The 19,005-nt window shown below is 38.0% G+C and overlaps 1 protein-coding gene across 1 annotated transcript; it reads left to right on the forward strand.

Annotated features, from left to right (window-relative positions):
* Positions 1 to 286: 286 nt before the first annotated feature.
* On the forward strand, positions 287 to 19,005 carry LOC101269545 (zinc finger protein 883-like). The gene is given in 6 exon segments (XM_049710909.1): positions 287 to 446; positions 1,689 to 1,747; positions 3,740 to 3,866; positions 11,458 to 11,550; positions 16,480 to 17,960; positions 17,962 to 19,005. Coding segments are annotated over 5 exon segments (2,163 nt in total). The 5' UTR covers positions 287 to 446; positions 1,689 to 1,732; the 3' UTR covers positions 18,409 to 19,005.

A 19,005-nucleotide genomic window follows, 5' to 3' on the forward strand; every position in this document is an offset into this window, starting at 1 on the left:
AATCTGATTTCAGCCGTGAGCTTTCCCAGTTTTGCCCTTGAACCTCCACATACGCCAGGTATGAAGATGACCTAAGACCCACAGTGTGACACACCCGATCCAGCGTCTCTGGGCACCGTGGACCCTTGGACAAGCATTTCTCCCATATTTCTACCCTGCAGCAGGAAACCGATTGCTCTGTTCAAAGTCAGCTTAGGGAGCGCGCAGAGAGCGAAGGGAAATGTAGTCTCTCCCCTCCATCTTCCTCCTGGTCTCTAGGGGCTGCCTCTGCGCAAGTGTAACTTAGGCCCCGCCTCTTCCCTTTTGAGTTCACAGGTCTGGAGAGGGGGAGATTGTGGAGCGTTTCTCTCGGGATCTCATGTGCGAGAACTGCGCAGCCGGGACGGGGACTTCGCGTGGCCTGGAGCTTTGCTGAGAGCTGCGTTCTTGTGGCGGGGTCGGAAGTGGTACGTCGCGGGCCGCCCTCCGGCCCAGGCGGGGCCGCAGTGCCCGGGTCTGGCCTGGATCTTGGCCCTGGGAAGGTGGGTGGGGCGATCCCGGTTCTGGCCTCGTGGTCTCGGGGGCAGGTGGAGCTGAGACCTGTTAGGAGCGGGGATGGTGCGTGTGGGGACGGAATGCCCGGCCCCGCCTGCATCTGACGGGGGGACGCCGGGGCGGACAGTGGGAGGGAAAGCGCGGTGGTCACGCTGGCCGTGAGCGGGCCAGAAAGCGCGGGAGGAGGGTGTGCTGGGCAGCCCTGCTCTGGAGCGGGAGAGACCCGGTCACTTACAGCAGTGTCACCGGTACTGTGGGCGGAAGAAGTAACCTGGGGACGAGTCAGGTCTGCAGAGGAGGCTATGAATAATGCCTGCTTCCTGGCGTTGTTCTGAGAATTCGATGTGGTGTCATTTGGAAAAAGAGGCAAGTGCCAGGTACTAACCGCCGGAAAAGTGACAGTAGATGTTGTTCAGAAGACACTTTGTTCTTTTCCTTGGGTGGTTTACATAAGCCTCCCAATTATCTCGTGATAGCGGTATGAGCATCTGCATTAAACACACGTTAAGCAGAAAGCAGATCTGAGTCTCAGGGTGGTGAGGTGGTCCGGTCCTGAGTTTGAGAGCGCCTGTGACTTCTCCAGGCTCACCCGGAATGTGACAGAGCCAGGAGCCGAACAGTCGTTCATACCGTTCAGTCATCAGAAGAAACTTACCGAGTCTCTTTTGAGAAACTGCAGCCCACTAGAAAGTAGTAATTTTTAAAACTTTGCCTTAAAGCACCGCATCCTTTTTATTGGGCATTCTGTGGATTCTCTAACTCAAGGGGTAAACAGTTTTGCTAGGAAAATAGATAAAGGATGCAGCCTGTGTCTCTTTTTCTTACTGTTAATTTTAATGAAGTAGTGTCATCCTTTGCTGTACTTCAATCATCTGTTGTTCATTTTTTGTTTGTATTTAATTAAATCAATTTACATCAATAGACAAAATTGTTTTTACAAAATGAGAGTGGTAGGTTTAAGCCCCGTGATCATTTCAAACTGGTAGGTGGACAGATGGTGTTTCCACAGGGTCTGTCCCTTGCCTTTTCAAGGGCTAAAGGGATGCTGTAGGGAGGCTGCTTCTCAGCTGGGCTGCTGATGTGATTGGGAGGTGAGTGTAGGAACTGTAAGGCAGGCCAGGTGTCCTGACCCTTTGCTCTTTTTGTCCCCCTAGCTGAATCTTCACCGTCCTCTACATTGTCCTAAAAGCTACCAAAAATGAACATATCTAAGGTGAGCTCTTTATTCATCAGCTACTTTGTGCTGTGATAGATTTAACTTGATTTCAGATTGCTCTCAGCTTGTGTTACACATCCTTTATCAGTGTAAGTTATTTCTCTTCCATAATCGGTTTAAGATTTTACTTGAGTCATGAATCTACACTGAATTATATTGAACACCTTTTTGTATCTTTTGGAGTAAAGGTATAGCTTATTTTCTTTAATCTACAAATATTAGATGTAGCTAAAATGGATTTTAGAATATTAACTTACTCTTGAATTCCTGTGTAGACCCTATTTGCTTGCTCATGGGTGTGTTTTTTTGTTTTTGTTTTTAAATTTGTAACTGACATCTTTTTGCTAATATCATATTTGAATTTTTATTCCTGTATTGACAAACTAGATTAGCCTATAATTTTGTTTTCTTGTATACCTGACCAACTGTGGTATCTCGGTTGTGCTAGTCTTTTCAGGGCACTTTCCTGCTCTTTTCTCTTCTCCCCTCCCCTCCCTTCCCCTTTCCTTTCTCCTATCCCCCTTCCTCTCTTTTTCTGTCTCTCTCTCTCTATTTCATATGAGAAAATCACCTGCTATATATTTCCTTAAACTTACCTCTAAAATTGGGCTTTGTGAGTACATCTGCTTTTTTGTGTAGATGTAGATTACTGAATCACTTTATTTAAACAATCATAGATCTAGTCTGGTTTTCTATTTTTTTAATTACTACATTTTCAGAGAAAATTGTACATTTTTATCTGTTTTTAAATGTATTTCATAACCTTGTTGATTGTATTCTCTTATATCTGTTTTGTTATATCTATAATTTCTGTTTTCATATATTTAAATTTTTTACTTAATACAGGGAATGCCGATCAGAAAGCAACCAAATGTGTTGCTGGTAGGCCCTGTCATAAATCTAGAATTTCAGAGTCTGAGGATGGGTTGGAAATTTGTACAGGTAGTGTATTCTAAATACTGAGTTGAGGGAGCATACACTCAACCATTTTGCTGGTTCCCACTTCATTAAACCAGCTGTCAGTTTCCTCTTTTAGATAGGTGATACGTTCCTCTGACTCTAAAATCTAAGCAGAAAGCAGACTCATTGAGGTCTGTGATCATTTTGAATTTTTTTTTGTGGTTCAAAGAATGAATCAAGGTTATTGTTATTACTGTTTTCTAATGGGGTTTTTTAGTCTTGCATGATTTTTTGTCAGAATATACTTTCTCCATTGAATTGCCCAGACACCTAAATTAAAGAAATGTGTGTGTGCACATATGTTTGTATATATCATTTTTAGACTTTCTCTTCTTTTGATCTGTGTGTTTCACTTTTGTTAATATCACACACTATCTAGAGGTGGCTGTATGGTATGTCTTGAAATCAAGTAATATCAGCTCTCCAGCTTTATTGTTTTTCAAAATGGTTTTCATATTCTAGGATGTTTGCCTTTTTACATAAATATTAGAATTAGGTTCTGAATCTAAAAAAACCTGGTAAGCTTTTAATTATGATTTCATTGAATCTATAGATCTCTTTGTGGAGAACTGATACCTCCACCATATTGAACCTCATAATCTATGAATTCAATATTTATCTCTGTTTACTAGGTGTTTTAGAGAATTTTGAGGTGAGAAAGGGCATCACCTGACTTATAATTTAAAATATAACTCTGAGAATGGACTCTAGTGAGACAGTGGTGGAAACAGAAGAGTTAGCAGGCTCTTTCAGTAATCCTTTCAAGAAATGATGATGTTAGCAGCTGTACTTTGAAGTGATCAAATTTTGAATGGATTTTGAAGGCAGAGCCAAATGTATGAAAATGCCTGCTTCCCTAGGACATTGCATATAAAGAGTATACTGTCAGATATTTTTGATAATATGAAAAGATTTTCAGTTTTTGTCTTACATTTTTAACCATAAACTTGATAGGAATTATTTCCAGAGGTATTTTCCATGTCACCTAATTTTGAATTCTTCAGATTGATGAGAAATGTGCTTTCACAGACATCAGTGTCATTCAGGGACGTGACCGTGGAGTTTACCCTGGAGGAGTGGCAGTGTATGAGCTCTGCTCAGAAGACCCTGTACAGAGATGTGATGCTGGAGAACTACAGCCTCCTTGTCTCATCAGGTGAGCCTACTTTATCATGCAACTCTGCCTAGAGTGCATGTGATTTTCTGCTGCTTTTTTTTTTTTTTTTTTTTTTTTGCGGTACGCGGGCCTCTCACCGCCGCGGCCCCTCCCGCTGCGGAGCACAGGCTCCGGACCAGCAGCCATGGCTCACAGGTCCAGCCGCTCCGCGGCATGTGGGATCTTCCCGGACCGGGGCACGAACCCGTGTCCCCTGCATCGGCAGGTGGACTCTCAACCACTGTGCCACCAGGGAAGCCCCTCTGCTGCTTCTTTTTTTTAAAAAAATTACCTATATTGAGGTATAATTAACAGAAAAGAAAATTCAGCAAGTTTCTGTTTATAATTGAGTGAATTTTGAAAAAAGCTGTACCAACAAAATCATGATACAGATTATTTCTATCACATGAAAATTTTCCTTTCTCAGTCAGTCCTCTCTTCCCACCCATTTTCTGATAATTATTGATCCACTTTCTATTTCAATACATTTGCCTTTTTTGAAATTTCACATACAAGGTTGTGTACTATTTTTTTGTATGGCTTCTTTCATTTAGCTTAATTCTTTTGAGATTCATGGATGTTTGTTGTGTGTATCTGTATTTATTCTTTTTATTGACAAGTAGTGTTTTGTTCTATGCCATGTATTTTCAGTTGTTCATAAGACACTGAGGTCCTTATCAGTTTGGTGCTATCATAGGTAAAGGTGTTATAGATATTTAAGTCCATGTTTTCATTCCCTTGTGTAAAGACTCTAGTTGTGGTTTTCTGGGTCTCACGGCAAGTATTTGTACCTATAAGAACACCTGGTTTTATTGTGCTTCACTTTATTAGGCTTCCCAGATGTTACGTTTTTTACAAATGGAAAATCTGTGGCAACCCCTTGGGTCTGACCACATGTATTGCTCCCAGTTTTCAAACAGCATTTGCTCACCTTTATCTCTGTGTCATGTTTTGGTAATTCTCACAACGTTTCAAACTCTTTCATTATTTTATTTGTTATGGTGATCTGTGATTTTTGATGTTATACTGTAATTGTTTTGGGGCATCATGAATTGCACCCATATGAGATGGCAAACTTAATTGATAAATATTGTGTGTGTTCACACTGCTCCACTAACTGGCCATTCCCCCACCTCTCTCCCTCTCTTCAGGCCTTCCTATTCCCTGAGACACAATAATATTGAAATTAGGTCAGTTAATAACCCTACAGTGGCCTGTAAGTGTTCAAGTGAAAGGAAGAGTTGCATGTCTCTTACTTAAAATTAAAAGCTAGAAATTATTGGTGAAGAAGGCACCTTGAAAGCCGAGATCAGCTGAAAGCTAGGCCCCTTGCACCAAACAGTCAGCTAAGTTGTGAATGCAATGGAAAAGTTCTTGAAGGAAAATAAAAGTGCTAACTCCAGTGAACACATGAATGATAAGAAAGTGAAACAGCTCAATTGCTGATATGGAGAACATTTTAGTGTCCTGGATAAAAGGTCAAACCAGCCACAACATTCCCTTAAGCCAAATACTAATCCAGGGCACAGCCCTAACTCTCTTCAATTCTGTGAAGGCTGAGGAAGGCAAGGAAGCTGCAGACGAAGAGGTTGAATCTAGTATAGTTTGGTTCATGGGGGTTAAGGAAAGAAGCCGTCTCTCTTAAGATGAATGTTCAAGGGGTATCACCAAGTGCTGATGGAAAAGATGCAGCAAGTTATCCAGAAGTTCTAGTTAAGATGATTAATGAAAGTGGCTACACTACACAACAGAGTTTCAATGTAGATGAAATACTTTTCCATTGGAAGAAGATGCCATCTAGGACTTTCAAAGGTAGAGAGAAGAAGTCAATGCCTAGCTTCAAAGCCCAGACTGACTCTCTTGTTAGGGGTTAGTACAGCTGGTGACTTTAGGTTGAAGCCAATGCTCATTTACCATTCTGGAAATTCTAGGGCCTTTAGAAATTATGCTGAATCTCTTTTGCCTGTGCTCTGTAAGTGGAACAGCAAAGCCTGGATGACAGCACATCTGTTGACAAAATACTTTACTGAGTATCTAACCTGTTGTTAGACCTGCTGCTCAGAAAAAAGATTCCTTTCAAAACATGCTCATTGATTATGCACCTGGTCACTCAAGAGCTCTGATGGAGATGTACAATGTGATTAGTATATTTATGCTTGCTAACACAACATCCATTCTGCAGCCCATGTGTTGAGTTGTTTTGACTTTCAAGTCTTACTATTTAAAAAATATATTTTGTAAACATAGCTGCCATAGATAGTGATTCCTCTATAGATCTGGGCAAAAATTGAGAACATTCTGGAAAGGACTGACCATTCTAGATGCCATTAAGAACATTTGTGATTCATGGGAAAAGGTCACAATATCCACTGGAACAGGAGTTTGGAAGAAGTCGATTCCAACCCTTATGGATGACTTTGACAGTTTCAAATTTTCAGTGGAGGAAGTAACTGCAGATGTGGTGGCAGAAACAATTAGAATTAGAAGTAAAATCTGAAGATATGTTTGAATTGCTTCAATCGCATGATAAAAATTTAATGGATGAGGAGTTGCTTCTTGAAGAAGCAAAGAAAATGGTTTCTTGTGATGAAATCTACTCCTGGTGAAACCACTGTCCATAAATTTAAGGGTTTATTTCTGGCCTCTCAATTCTCCATTGTTCTCTGTTTTTATTCTTAATGTGTCTATTCTTACACCAGTACTACCTTAATAGTATAGTATGGTATTGTGATTTATAATAAGAAAGATATATTTGGTCTTCATCCCTGTTCCTGGCACAGAGTTCTAAAACCCTGGCAATTTCTAAGTGATACGAGAGATCGAGGTGTCTTATGCATAACAAGCCCCTTTCAACCATGCCTGAGTTCATGTTACTGAGGTGACTTTTGGAAACCCCCTGAGGATATAGGCTTGTTGCCAAGAATGCCAATCAAGTGACTAGAGGGTTGGGACTTTCAGGCCCATCCCCTGACCTGCAGGGAGGGAGGGGGCAGGGCTGGAGATTGACTTAATTACTAATAATAATTATTCCTATATAATCAAGTCTCCATAAAAATGTCTGAACTGTGGGGTTCAGAGAGCTTTGTTGTTGCTGAACACTTGTAGGTGGTGGGAGGCTGATGCTCCTGGACAGGGCATGGAAGCTTTGCCCTATGCAGCTTTTTTGTCTGGCTGTTTCTGAGTTGTATGCTTTGTAATAAACCTGGCAATCTATTAGTAGTAAGCAAACTGTTTTCCTGAGTTCTGTGAGCCATTCTAGCAAATTAAACCTGAGGACCAGGATGTGGGAACCTCCCATTTATAGCTAGTTGGTCAGTAGCACAGGTAGTAACCTGGGCTTGTAATTGGCATCTGAACTGTGAGGAGAGGCAGTCTTGTGGACTCAACCCCTAGCCTGTGAGATCTGATGCAAACTCCAAGTGGATATGTCAGAACTGAATTGAATGTAGAACACCTTGCTGGTGTTGCAGAGTTGCTTGGTAGTGGGAAAAACCTCTACACACTCAGTGACCAGCAGTGAAGTAGTATTGAGAATACATAACTATTCTGTGAGTAGAGACAATAATGTAAATAGAAACAGTAGTGTTTTCTGTAAACAGAGTAATTGAAAAGTGTGAACTCTCTAGTTTTTTTCTTTGTCAATTTCTGTAAAAGAAAGGAGCTGTGATTTTGTTAGTGATTCCATTGAATCTGTAGCTCAATTTCTGGAGTATTGCCATCTTGACAACATTAACTCTTCTGATCCATGAACATTGAGATTATCTGTCTTTCTATTTATTTAGGACTTTTAAAATTTATTATAATGATATTCTGTAGATTTAAGTGGTCAAATTTTATACTTTTGTTAAAGTTATTTTAAGTATTGTATTCTTTTTGATGCTCTTTTAAATGAAATTGTTTTTATTTTTCATTTTAGGCTTGTTCATTGCTAGTGCATGGCAATACAACTGGGTTTTGCATATTTCCTTGTATTCTGCTACCTTGTTGAACCTGGTTATTAGCTTTCAGAGCTTTATTTATTTTTGGAATCCTCAGGGTTTCCTATACTGATTTGGTTTACCTTGCCCTTCCTTTCTTTGCTGTTTTATGATAAAATTTAAGCTCATGAATTGAGACTTGGTTTTACTTTTTTAATGTAAGCATAAGGCGCTATATTTTTCTTTGAAAACTGCTTTAGCTGCATCACACAAGTTTTGATGTTATGTTTTTATTTTCATTTAATCCAAGATATTTCTTTAAATGCCTGGTAATTTCCTGTTTGATCCATTGGTTTTGTAGAATTTGTTTACTTTCTAAATATTTGTTTCATAATTTCTTACTGTTACAATTTTTATATCCTTTTTTGTGTGTTACTCTGGATAATATTTCATGCATGATTCAGTCTTATTAAATGTATTGAAATTTGTCTTAGGGCCTAACATATGATCCTGGGGAATGTTCCATATGTGACTGAAAATGGTATTTTTTCTAGATAGGGATTAGTTCCAGTGGGCTGATTGTATTGCTTAAAGCTTCTGTATCCTTTTAATATCTTATCTACTTGTTCTATTAAATATTGAGAAAGGAATGTGAGTATCCAAGTCTAACTTATTTATATCTTCTTTCCTTTTTAATAGGATTTACTTCATGTATTTTGAAACTCTGTTTTTAAGTAGTAAACCACTTAGGGTTATTACATCCTCTTGGTGGATTTTCTCTTTTAGCGTTTTGAAGTTTTTATTGATATCCCTGGTAATATTTCTTTCTCTGAATTTTGTTTGGTACTGTATAGTCAGTCAGACTTTCATTTGCTTCTTGTGTGCTTCGTATGGTATATACTTTTCTCTGTCCTTTTATTTCTAACCTATCTTTGTCTTTATATTCACAGTTGGTTTCTAAGAGACAGCAAGGTTGTCTTGATTTTTATTCACTCTGACAATTTTTGTGTTTTAGGGAAATGTTCACATCACTTATATTTAATGTTATCTTTGTGGTTGATACCTTCTATTTTTTTCTGTCTTTATTTTTCTTTCCTTTTCCCTGGCTTCTCTGTGCTTTTTGTTTTTTAATTTTTGGCCACACCATGTGGCATGCGGGATCTTAGTTCCCCTACCAGGGACCAAACCCACGTCCTCTGCAGTGGAAGCGCAGAGTCTTAACCACTGGACTGCCAGGGAATTTCTTGTGCTTATTTTCAATGAATCTCTTTTACCCACTTTTGGCTTCTATGAAATGTACTTTTTGTTTTCTAGTGGTTGCTAAATATACATCTCTGAAGTATCAGTCTACCTTCAAGTAATACTTGTTACTTCAACTATGTCATAAGAATATTACAACAGACTGTTTTCACTTTCTTTCATCCTTTGTGTTATTGTTGTTATTGATTTTATTTCTACATATCTTGTAATCCCCATAATGCATTATCTTCTTATAGTGTTATTTTCACTTCAATATGTTTTTAAAATGAGAACAATATTTTATTTACGTATCATCCATTTACAGTTCTCTTTATTTCTTTGTGTAGATTCAGATTTACACTTTGTATCATTTGTTTAAATCTAAATGACTTATTTTAACTTTTCTTTTAGATCAGGTCAGCTGGCAGTGGGTTTATTTATTTATTTGTTTGTCTTAAAAAGTCATATTTTTCAATATATACTAGCGCTCTGAGTTCTGTTTGAGTTCGCTCAAAATTCCAAATAACTGGTTTGGGGAGAGAAGAGGAGCCTCATTTGATTTGGGGGCTATTGAAACTTAATATTTAATTTTGGATCCTTTTTTTAGCTGAGAAAGTTGGTAAGGTGAATGATACACTGAATGTGTAAGATAAGTATAAACAATTTGAAAATCTTATGTTTGGGCATATTGACTTTTTTTTTTAAGCTGCCATTTAGAATAAATCAAAGGGGAACAGAAATGTCTGCTATTCTAATATTAAAGACTTTTGAATCATCTTGGAATTGGTTAGAAGTGCAATCTCTCATATATCATCCCAGAACAACAACTTAATAGAGTGCTCAGTTGGCCGGGTGCCCATTGAAATTTATGAGGAATTCTTGGAGGCACTGAATGTGGCAGGTTTATTAAGACCGTTTAGTCCTTTGACCTAGGAGGCCAGTGACGTTTCAGAGTGCCTTTGAGGTCAAAAATTGTGATGATGACACTAAGATATTAGCCTTTTTCACCATTCACAAGTAAACAATGGAGTTTTCAAGTAACTGCATGGCCAGACATGATAGAACGAATAGAGCAGGAGCGCGGGAGAACCTAGATGTCTTATTAAAGAGATCTGTGTGTTTTTATTTCTAATGTAAATATTGGTGATCCATAGCACAAAATCTTTTGGAATCTTTCAGTGTTTTTTCCCCCAGGTGATATATTTTCCTGCCTTTACTTCCAATTTGTGACTTTTTTTTATAACTTTGTTTTCTCACCATGTTCCTGTTTTCTCTATCTTCATGAACATGTGGAGTGTATTAATAATAGCAGTTTTAACGTCCTTGGAGGCTACTTTAATCTCAGGTTACATTTCTTCTTCTGTCCCATTGATTGACTTGTCTCCTTGTCGTGAATCATGTTTTCCTTCTTTTCATACTTGGTCTCCTTTGATAGTGTGCTGCATGCATACTGTGAATTTTACCCTGTTGGCTGCTAGATTGTCTTGTGTTTGTTTAAATACTTTGGGGCATTCCTGGGGGGGCGGTAGTAAATGACTTGGGAGTAACTTTAATCCATTAAGTGCTGGCTTGTAATTAAGCAAATTAACTAAATTAATTTAATGTTTGCTTGTTATTTGAGGTCTAGAGCATTTAGTTTAGGACTAATTTGGTCACAGTAGTGGGACAATAATACTCATTTGTGAACAGTGTCTAATATCTCATGTATTCCATATGTATTAGAAGATCTTTCCACTCTTTCTAAACATCCTGTCTGTGTTTACGCTTTGGGAATTTTTCCACCTATTGCATTTGGGTTCTTTTCCTCCACTGATGGAAGTTTTCTTATATGAATATACAAATTTTACTCAAGGTGACCTTTCTGTTAGTGCTTCCTGCTTCTCTCTCAGTGTACCTCTTTCCTCTGAAATATTTTACTCCAGAAATTCTAATTGTTTTGGCTTTCCTGAGCTGCCAGCATTGCCTTCTGTAGTTACTGAGATCAGCAGGCTGTGATTCAGTGTCTTCTTCCTGTACCATAACCTAGAAATTCTATTTCTTCCCTTCTCTCAGAGATCCTTGTCTTCCAGTACCATTGTCCAGTGTGTAATGCCTAAAGGTCATTATTTCATTGATTTTGTATGGTTTCCAGTTGTTTGGCATGTACCATTATTCCTCTTACACCATCATGGCCATGACTGGAAGTTCCTATGCAGAACGTTACTTAAACCTCTGTACCTGTAGACTCAATGTTATGTATCCTTATGATTCAGGGGTTTAAGGAGATCAATTTCTTTTTAGATTCAGGAAAAAACAACATTGTAGTTTCCTCTCCAAAGGAAAGGTCAAATGAGCACCATAACTATGCTACTCCCTAGAACTATTCCTTCCTTCACATTCATATGCATTAAAGCCAATGCAGCTGATCCAAATCCTAAATTATTTCCCATTTGCAGGGTATTGTTTAACAAAACCAGATGTAATCGTCAAGTTGGAGCAAGACGATCCATTGTTGTTAGAGGAAGAGATTCTAAGCAAGAGCCATGCAGGTGAGTTATTGAGTACAGCAGACAGGTCTCTAGGGGAAATAGGATCCAAAGTGGTCACTTAGAGGTGGACACCAGGAAATTGTTTAAATGCTTCCCCTTTTGAGGACTTATATCTTGAAGTTTAGAAAGAGTAGACCTAATATGATGTAGTAAGGGAGTGTGTAAGAAAAGGGATAAAATATAAGCACATTGATGTTCTCACTTTGCAGACAGTAAAATGGAAGATAGAAATCCACCTACGTAGATAGTAACTTTAAATATGAATGATATAAGCATTTCCATTCAAACATAAAATTTACTGATCTTTCATGTGGGTAATTTTCTTCAGTTTTATGCACTGCTACCTTAGATAGAAATCAAGAGTCAGTAAATTATGTGTTTGCTCCTGGTTTCTCTATTGTTTCTCTAGCCTGTTTAATTATCTCCACACTAGTACCATTTCATATTGATTATAGCACCTTTATGACATGTTTTAATAATGAGCTGATCAAATTTCAAAATAATACTCATGAGGCTTTGTTTGGCATTATGCTAAACCTTGAATTTAACTTTGAAAAATTGAATTGAACCTTAACTAAGATCAGTGAGTCCTGAATTATTTTTAAATGTTTACTTCATTTACAATTTTTTATTTCTAATTTTCCAAATTAATTTTAGGTATGCCTCTGATACAGTCTAATAGCATTTTCTTTTAATAGTTGACCTTAGCCCATTCATATTGATTGACTGTCCATTACTTCTATAATGCAAACTTATGTATAATGTTACAGAAACTCTTTTCGGTAATAGGCCTTCCTTTGCTTTTTAAAATAAGTGTATTTTTCTCCCGGTAATTTAGTTAAGTTGTACTTTGGCTTAAGTAGTGACCTTAAAAATTGTAATCTCAGGACTTCCCTGGCAGTCTAGTGGTTAAGACTCCGTGCTTCCACTGTAGGGGGCATGGGTTTGGTCCCTCATCAGGGAACAAAGGTCCCACGTGCCATGTGGTGTGGCCACAAAAAAAAATTATAATCTCATGTAATGGCTTAATCATCTATTTATTTAGACAGTATCTGATAATCACCTGATATGAAACCAGTTATGAGACTAAAATGCTTATTTTCTCTTCTGTCTCATATTTTAACACCCAACTTTAGTTTCTGTTATAATCTCTTAATTTTTAGCTTTTGAATATCAAAAATGACTATTACTTGATTTTAAAAACATATATTTTGGTTCCTAGTTTTTCACGATGAGAAAAACAGCAGGATTATATCTCATCGCTTTTGTTACATCTTCCTCCTCCACATATTGGATATATTTTTTCTAAACGTCCAAATTCTTAAGGCTTCTAAAAGAGAGTTGTAAAACAGTACAGAAATGAGAGCAAACAATTACTCTAAATTTTATGAGTGATGTGACCTGTAATGATGCAGAAACTTGTGCTTAAGAAAGTCCTGAAGTTTCCCTGATACAGTCATATTCTATTTCTTGATGAGGACGATAGTTCCGTGGGTGGTCACTCTGTGGTATTATTATAATGGACAGAATAGTTGTATGTATATTTATGCTAAATTTCATAGTTTTATAAATGTGAGGACACAGATCATACAGTGAGAGATGATATTTGTTACAAATGTACTTCAGAAAGGATTTGTTTCTATAATAGATAAAGAATTCAGATCTCAAGACAAGTATCTTCTTAGTATGGCCTTCTGTGACTATTATATTTAAAATGTCACCCCTGTCCTTTCTTCTGTTTTATTTTTCTCCCAACCACTCATCACCTAATATACAATTGCCAGGTATTTTGTTTTCTGTCTGTCTCTTTCCACTGGAATATAAGCTCTCTGAGAGCAGATATTTAAAATATTTCATTCACTGATTCGGCACCTGAGACAAAAACTTGGGACTCAAATGTATGTTAAGTGTTAAACTACTGAAATTGTGAGTAAAAAGTCAAGCAACCCATTAAAAAAAAAAGTCAAAGTCCATAAACAAGTATTTCTCAAAGAAGGGAATAAATGGAATTTATGAGAAAAAGTGCTCAATTTGGGTAATGTGGGAAGTACAAATTCAGATTGGATCTCATATAGTATGATTTTATACCCACTCAATACTCAAACATGAAGAGGTCTTATGATTCCAAGAGTATGAGGATATCATGTAGGGAAGCATCTACAAGGCAGGTAGCAGAATTAATTGGTGTAAGTATTTGGGAAAACAGATTAGCATTTTCTTTAAAGTTTAACATGCCTGGGACTTCCCTGGTGGTCTAGTGGCTAAGACTCCGTGCTCCCAATGCAGGGGACCTGGGTTCAATCCCTGATCGGGGAGCTAGGTCCCACATGCCACAACTAAGAGTTCACATGCCACAACTAAAAGATCCAGCATGCCACAACTGAAGATCCCACACGCCGCAACAAAGATGTCGCATGCTGCAACTAAGACCTGGCACAGCCAAATAAATAAATATTTAAAAAAAAAAAAAGTTTAACATACCTGTTCCCCATGACTCAGCAGTTTCACTCCCAGATTTATCTTCTAGAGTTTCCTACACTTTTTCACTGGGAGACAAAAATAAGACTTTCTTCATACAACATTTATAAAAAGCTCAAATCTGCAAAGAACCTCAATACTTATTCACAAGTGAACTTAAAACTAGATCATGATGTAGCAATAAAACGGAACATTGTACACTGTAGGGCAATCATGGTCTATGAATCTAAAATGAAAATTGTGCATATGAAATCAAGCAGAAGATGTTTATAGGTAGAAAAATGCCATACAAATAATGGTCAGAAACATAATAAACTGAATAGTGCCTCATTATTTGGAATAAGAATGTTAAAACACACACATACACAAATTAAGATATACGTAAAACTAATGTGTGTGTATAAATAAATTGGTGTATTGTAATGCACCAAAAAAGAATATTCCCTATTCCTCCCTCCTCTAGGATGTAATATATAATTAATATTGTACAGTTACATTAGGGTTGACAATAGAGCCAGGTAGGTGAGAGGTATTTCATGTTTATCGATGCACCAGTCAAATTTCTTTGACTTCTGAATCATCCTGTATATTGGCATTGAACCTGAGCCAGTGTAACCAAGAGTGGTCTGGGTAGCTCTGAAGCATACTGCACTTTTAAAGACAACTGATTTATTTTATATCACAGAGGGGTGCAAAAATAATCACAGAATGAGAGTTCTGTTCCAGATTTAGGAGCACAAAGCTGCATGAAATATATTTTATAGGATCTAAACTGGTATCAGTTGAGAGACAAACCATTATTTTAGGGATAGCTAAAAAACTGTGGACATGCCATAAATTTTAAGATGCATCCTGATTGAATGATGGTAATTTACTTAAAAATGTGTGCCTCAATGTGCATGTGTGCTCTCCAGGTATTCATTGTTAAGATAAATGGTATAGGCAGCATGTATTGTGAGAGTGTGTTACTGGTGGGAACCTCTTAGAAGGTATTTTCTTGGTCAAGTTTAGAGAATAGCATTGCCTTAAAAAATATCTAGATTAATTGTTAGTCCTTAAGTTGGGATGTAGGGTTATGTAGAGAAAGGATGTGGGTAGAAGATAATTGTTGAAAATGAAAAATATTATTATTGTTAAGGAACCAGTGATGGGAGCCTGGCCAGGTTAGATTGGAAAATATTGTGGAGTTGTGGAATGATAGCTAGAATATCTCATGTGCCTGAAGTTGGTAAAAAAAGGTTATTTTCCAAAATGATGCCACTTAACTCTTTTTATCTGTGGTATTTAGAGCAGTGTGTTCAGTGCCATCTTAGGTTTTAGCATAGGGCTGGCATTTTATGTAGAAAGTGAAAATCTAGGTAAGAGCAGTCAAATATATGAAAGAAACTTTTATGAGAAATGAATAAACTGTACATTTCTAAATAGGCTTTTGGAAACAGGTTGAAACGTGATATTAAAGGATCTCAGTTAATAGAAGCTGTATGTTCAGAAGTAGATGGAATGCTTACATAGAGATTAGTCCTGGTTAAGACTAGTTTTAGGGGGAATTCCTTGGTGGTCCAGTGGTTAAGACTGCAGGGGGCACAGGTTTGATCCCTGGTCAGGGAACTAAGATCCTGCATGTAGTGCAGTGTGGCAAAAAGCAAAAACAAAACAAAAAAACTAGTTTCAGGAGAGTGAGTGATCATAATGAAAGGGGAAACTTGTGATTTGATATTCAAGAGAAGTTTGTTGTTTACCAGCACTGATATAATAAACTAAGGCATCAGAGCCAGCATATAGAAGTGAATTCATTCCAGGTCAATATATGGTTTTACCTCTCATCAGTTTTACACTTCTTGTACATTTGTAATTCTGCGAATAACTCCAGGAGGATTTGAGCTTGAGCTATAGAATTGTTTCTTTAATCAGAAGAAAATCAGTTCAATTATGAATTTATTTCAGTATTGATGTGTAGAATAGAACAGAGGGAACTCCAGCTGGAAGCTTGTAGACTAATAAGTTCCTACCATCATAATCTTTAGTTGGAAGTATAAAGACCTAGACATTGATATTCTTCCTCAGTCCAATCCCTTCTCTGATATATTGTTTGAAAACCCTTACTGACTGATTTTTCTTGTAGTTCTACTTACTGCTAATAATCAGTCATCCCAGTGTCTCATTTTCCAGTTGCCTGAGTGAATCACTTTTGAGAGTCCTCTATTAGCTATTTACTGTTCATTTCCTTATTTTTAAAGTGCCAGCTATATAGAGATAATCATCATAATTTTGGTGTCCTTTTTTCTCAAGGAGTATAGGAAACATACATTTGGAATTTACTTATTTTGGGAAGATGTGGTGGCTAGAAACCAAAGAGTCAAATACAATATAGGGCATATATGTAAAGGCTGCATCCTATAAGAAATGTGTTTTAAGGCTTATAAGGCATTTTTATTTTCTTTATTTTATAAGACTGCAAACTTGATAACCTCTTAGAGAAAAACCTGGCAAATCAAGGAAAATATTTGCAGCAAGACTTTTTTACTCAACTTCAGAATACAGACACAGGTGAGAAAACTTTCAGCCAGAAGTCACACTGCAGAGAACATCAGAGCACTCACTCAGAAATAAAGCCCTTTGAAATTGGAAGTAACTTAAGCCCTAATGCAGCCCTTACCATATCCCAGAAACTTGACACAAAGAGGAGCTTCTGTGATGATACCATATTTTGGCAAACCTTATACCCTCAGACTACCTTTACTGTACATCAGAGAACTCAAATGAGTGTGAAACCCTATGAAGAATGTGGAAAATCCTTCTCTAGGAAATCATACCTCATTGGACATCAGAGAACTCATAGTGGGGAGAGACCTTATGCATGCAGTGAATGTGAGAAAACTTTTACCCACATGTCATACCTCAGAGAACATCAGAGAAGTTGCATAGGGGAGAAACCCTATGAATGTATTGAATGTGGGAAAGCTTATGGCCATAAATCAACCCTAAAAAGACATCAGAGAACTCACACAGGGGAGAAACCCTATGAGTGTAGTAAATGTGGAAAAGCCTTCTATAGAAATTCTCACCTCACTGAGCATCAGAAAAGTCACACAGGGGAGAAACACCATGAATGTACTGAATGTGGGAAAGCTTTTACCCACATATCATACCTCAGAAAACATCAGAGACGTCACACAGGGGCGAAACGCTATGAATGTGGTGAGTGTGGAAAATCTGTCTGTAGGAAGTCATACCTCATTGTGCATCAGAGAATTCACACAGGAGAGAAAGCCTATGACTGTAATAAATGTGGGAAAACTTTTAGACATAAGTCATCCCTAAAAATACATCAGCGTACTCACACGGGAGAGAAACCCTACGAGTGTAATAAATGTGGAAAATCCTTCAATAGAAAAAGTTACCTCAGTGATCATCAGAGAAGTCACACAGGGGAGAAACCCTATGATTGTAATAAATGTGGAAAATCCTTCCATAGAAAGAGTTACCTCACTGAGCATCACAGAATTCACACTGGGGAGAAACCCTATGAGTGTAACAGATGTAGAAAATCCTTCTATAGAAAGTCTTACCTCGTTCTGCATCAGAGAAGTCACACAGGGGAGAAACCCTATGAATGTAACAAATGTGGAAAATCCTTCTATACAAAGTCTTACCTCACTGAGCATCAGAGAAGTCACACAGGGGAGAAACCCTATGAGTGTAACAAATGTGGGAAGTCCTTCTATAGAAAGACTAACCTCACTGAGCATCAGAGAAGTCACACAGGGGAGAAACCCTATGAGTGTAACAAATGTGGAAAGTCCTTCTATAGAAAGTCTAACCTCATTGAGCATCAGAGAAATCATACAGGGGAGAAACCCTATGTATGTATTCAATGTGGGAAGGCTTTTAACTGGAAGTCATTACTAAGTAGACATCAGAGAATTCACACTGGGGAGAAACCCTATGGATGTAATGAATGTCGGAAAGTTTTCACCTATAAAGTCAACCTCAGGTTACATCAGAGGGTCCACACATGAGAGAAACCCTATGAATGTAATACGTGTGAAATATCTCTCTCTAGGAAGTTTCACTTCACTTGGCATCAGAGAATTCACACAGGACAGAAACCTTAGTGTAACAAGGGTGGAAAATCCTTCAAGAGAAATTCTCATCTACCTCTGCATCATAGAATTCACATGGGAGAAACCCTGTGAATGGGTTGAATGTGAAAAAGCTTTTAGCCAAATGCCAGTCCTAAACACTTCAGAGAACTCACACTGGGGAGAAATCCTATTATTAATGAATGTGGGAACGTTTTCATCTACAAACAACCTCAGAGTACGTCAGTCCCCATGTGGGGGAAACCCTATGAATGTAATGGATGTGGGGAAACTTTGACTGGAAGTGCAGCATCAAAGTACTCAGGGGAAGATCAATGAATATAATAAACCTGGAAATTTTCCCTTTGAGAAATCAACCATCAATCAACAAAACTCACAGAGAAATCCCTCATGTGTATGGATACTGTTTCAACCAGATTTCAGCCCTCATTGGACATTAGAGGACTCACACAAGTGGTAAATCCTTGAAATTAATCACTTATGAACAGTCTTTCCACCAGACTACTCAATGGGTGTTAGAAATTTACACAGAAAAAAATTCTTGTTAAGGTAATGGATGAGGAAAACTTCTCCCGCCAAAGACTACCTTCAATTTAATTGTACTGGAATCCAACATGAGGGTTGTGGGAATTATGCACTTTTTATGCAAAAACCATCATCATGTAAATATGCTAGAGGATACATTTGGTTAATTAAAATACGTATGTTCTGGGCTTCCCTGGTGGTGCAGTGGTTGACAGTCCGCCTGCCGATGCAGGGGACACGGGTTCATGCCCCGGTGCAGGAAGATCCCACGTGCCGTGGAGCAGCTGCGCCCGTGAGCCATGGCCGCCGAGCCTGCGCATCCGGAGCCTGTGCGCCGCAACGGGAGAGG

The sequence above is a fragment of the Orcinus orca genome, chromosome 6, assembly GCF_937001465.1.
Source record: "Orcinus orca chromosome 6, mOrcOrc1.1, whole genome shotgun sequence".
Taxonomy (NCBI): domain Eukaryota; kingdom Metazoa; phylum Chordata; class Mammalia; order Artiodactyla; family Delphinidae; genus Orcinus; species Orcinus orca.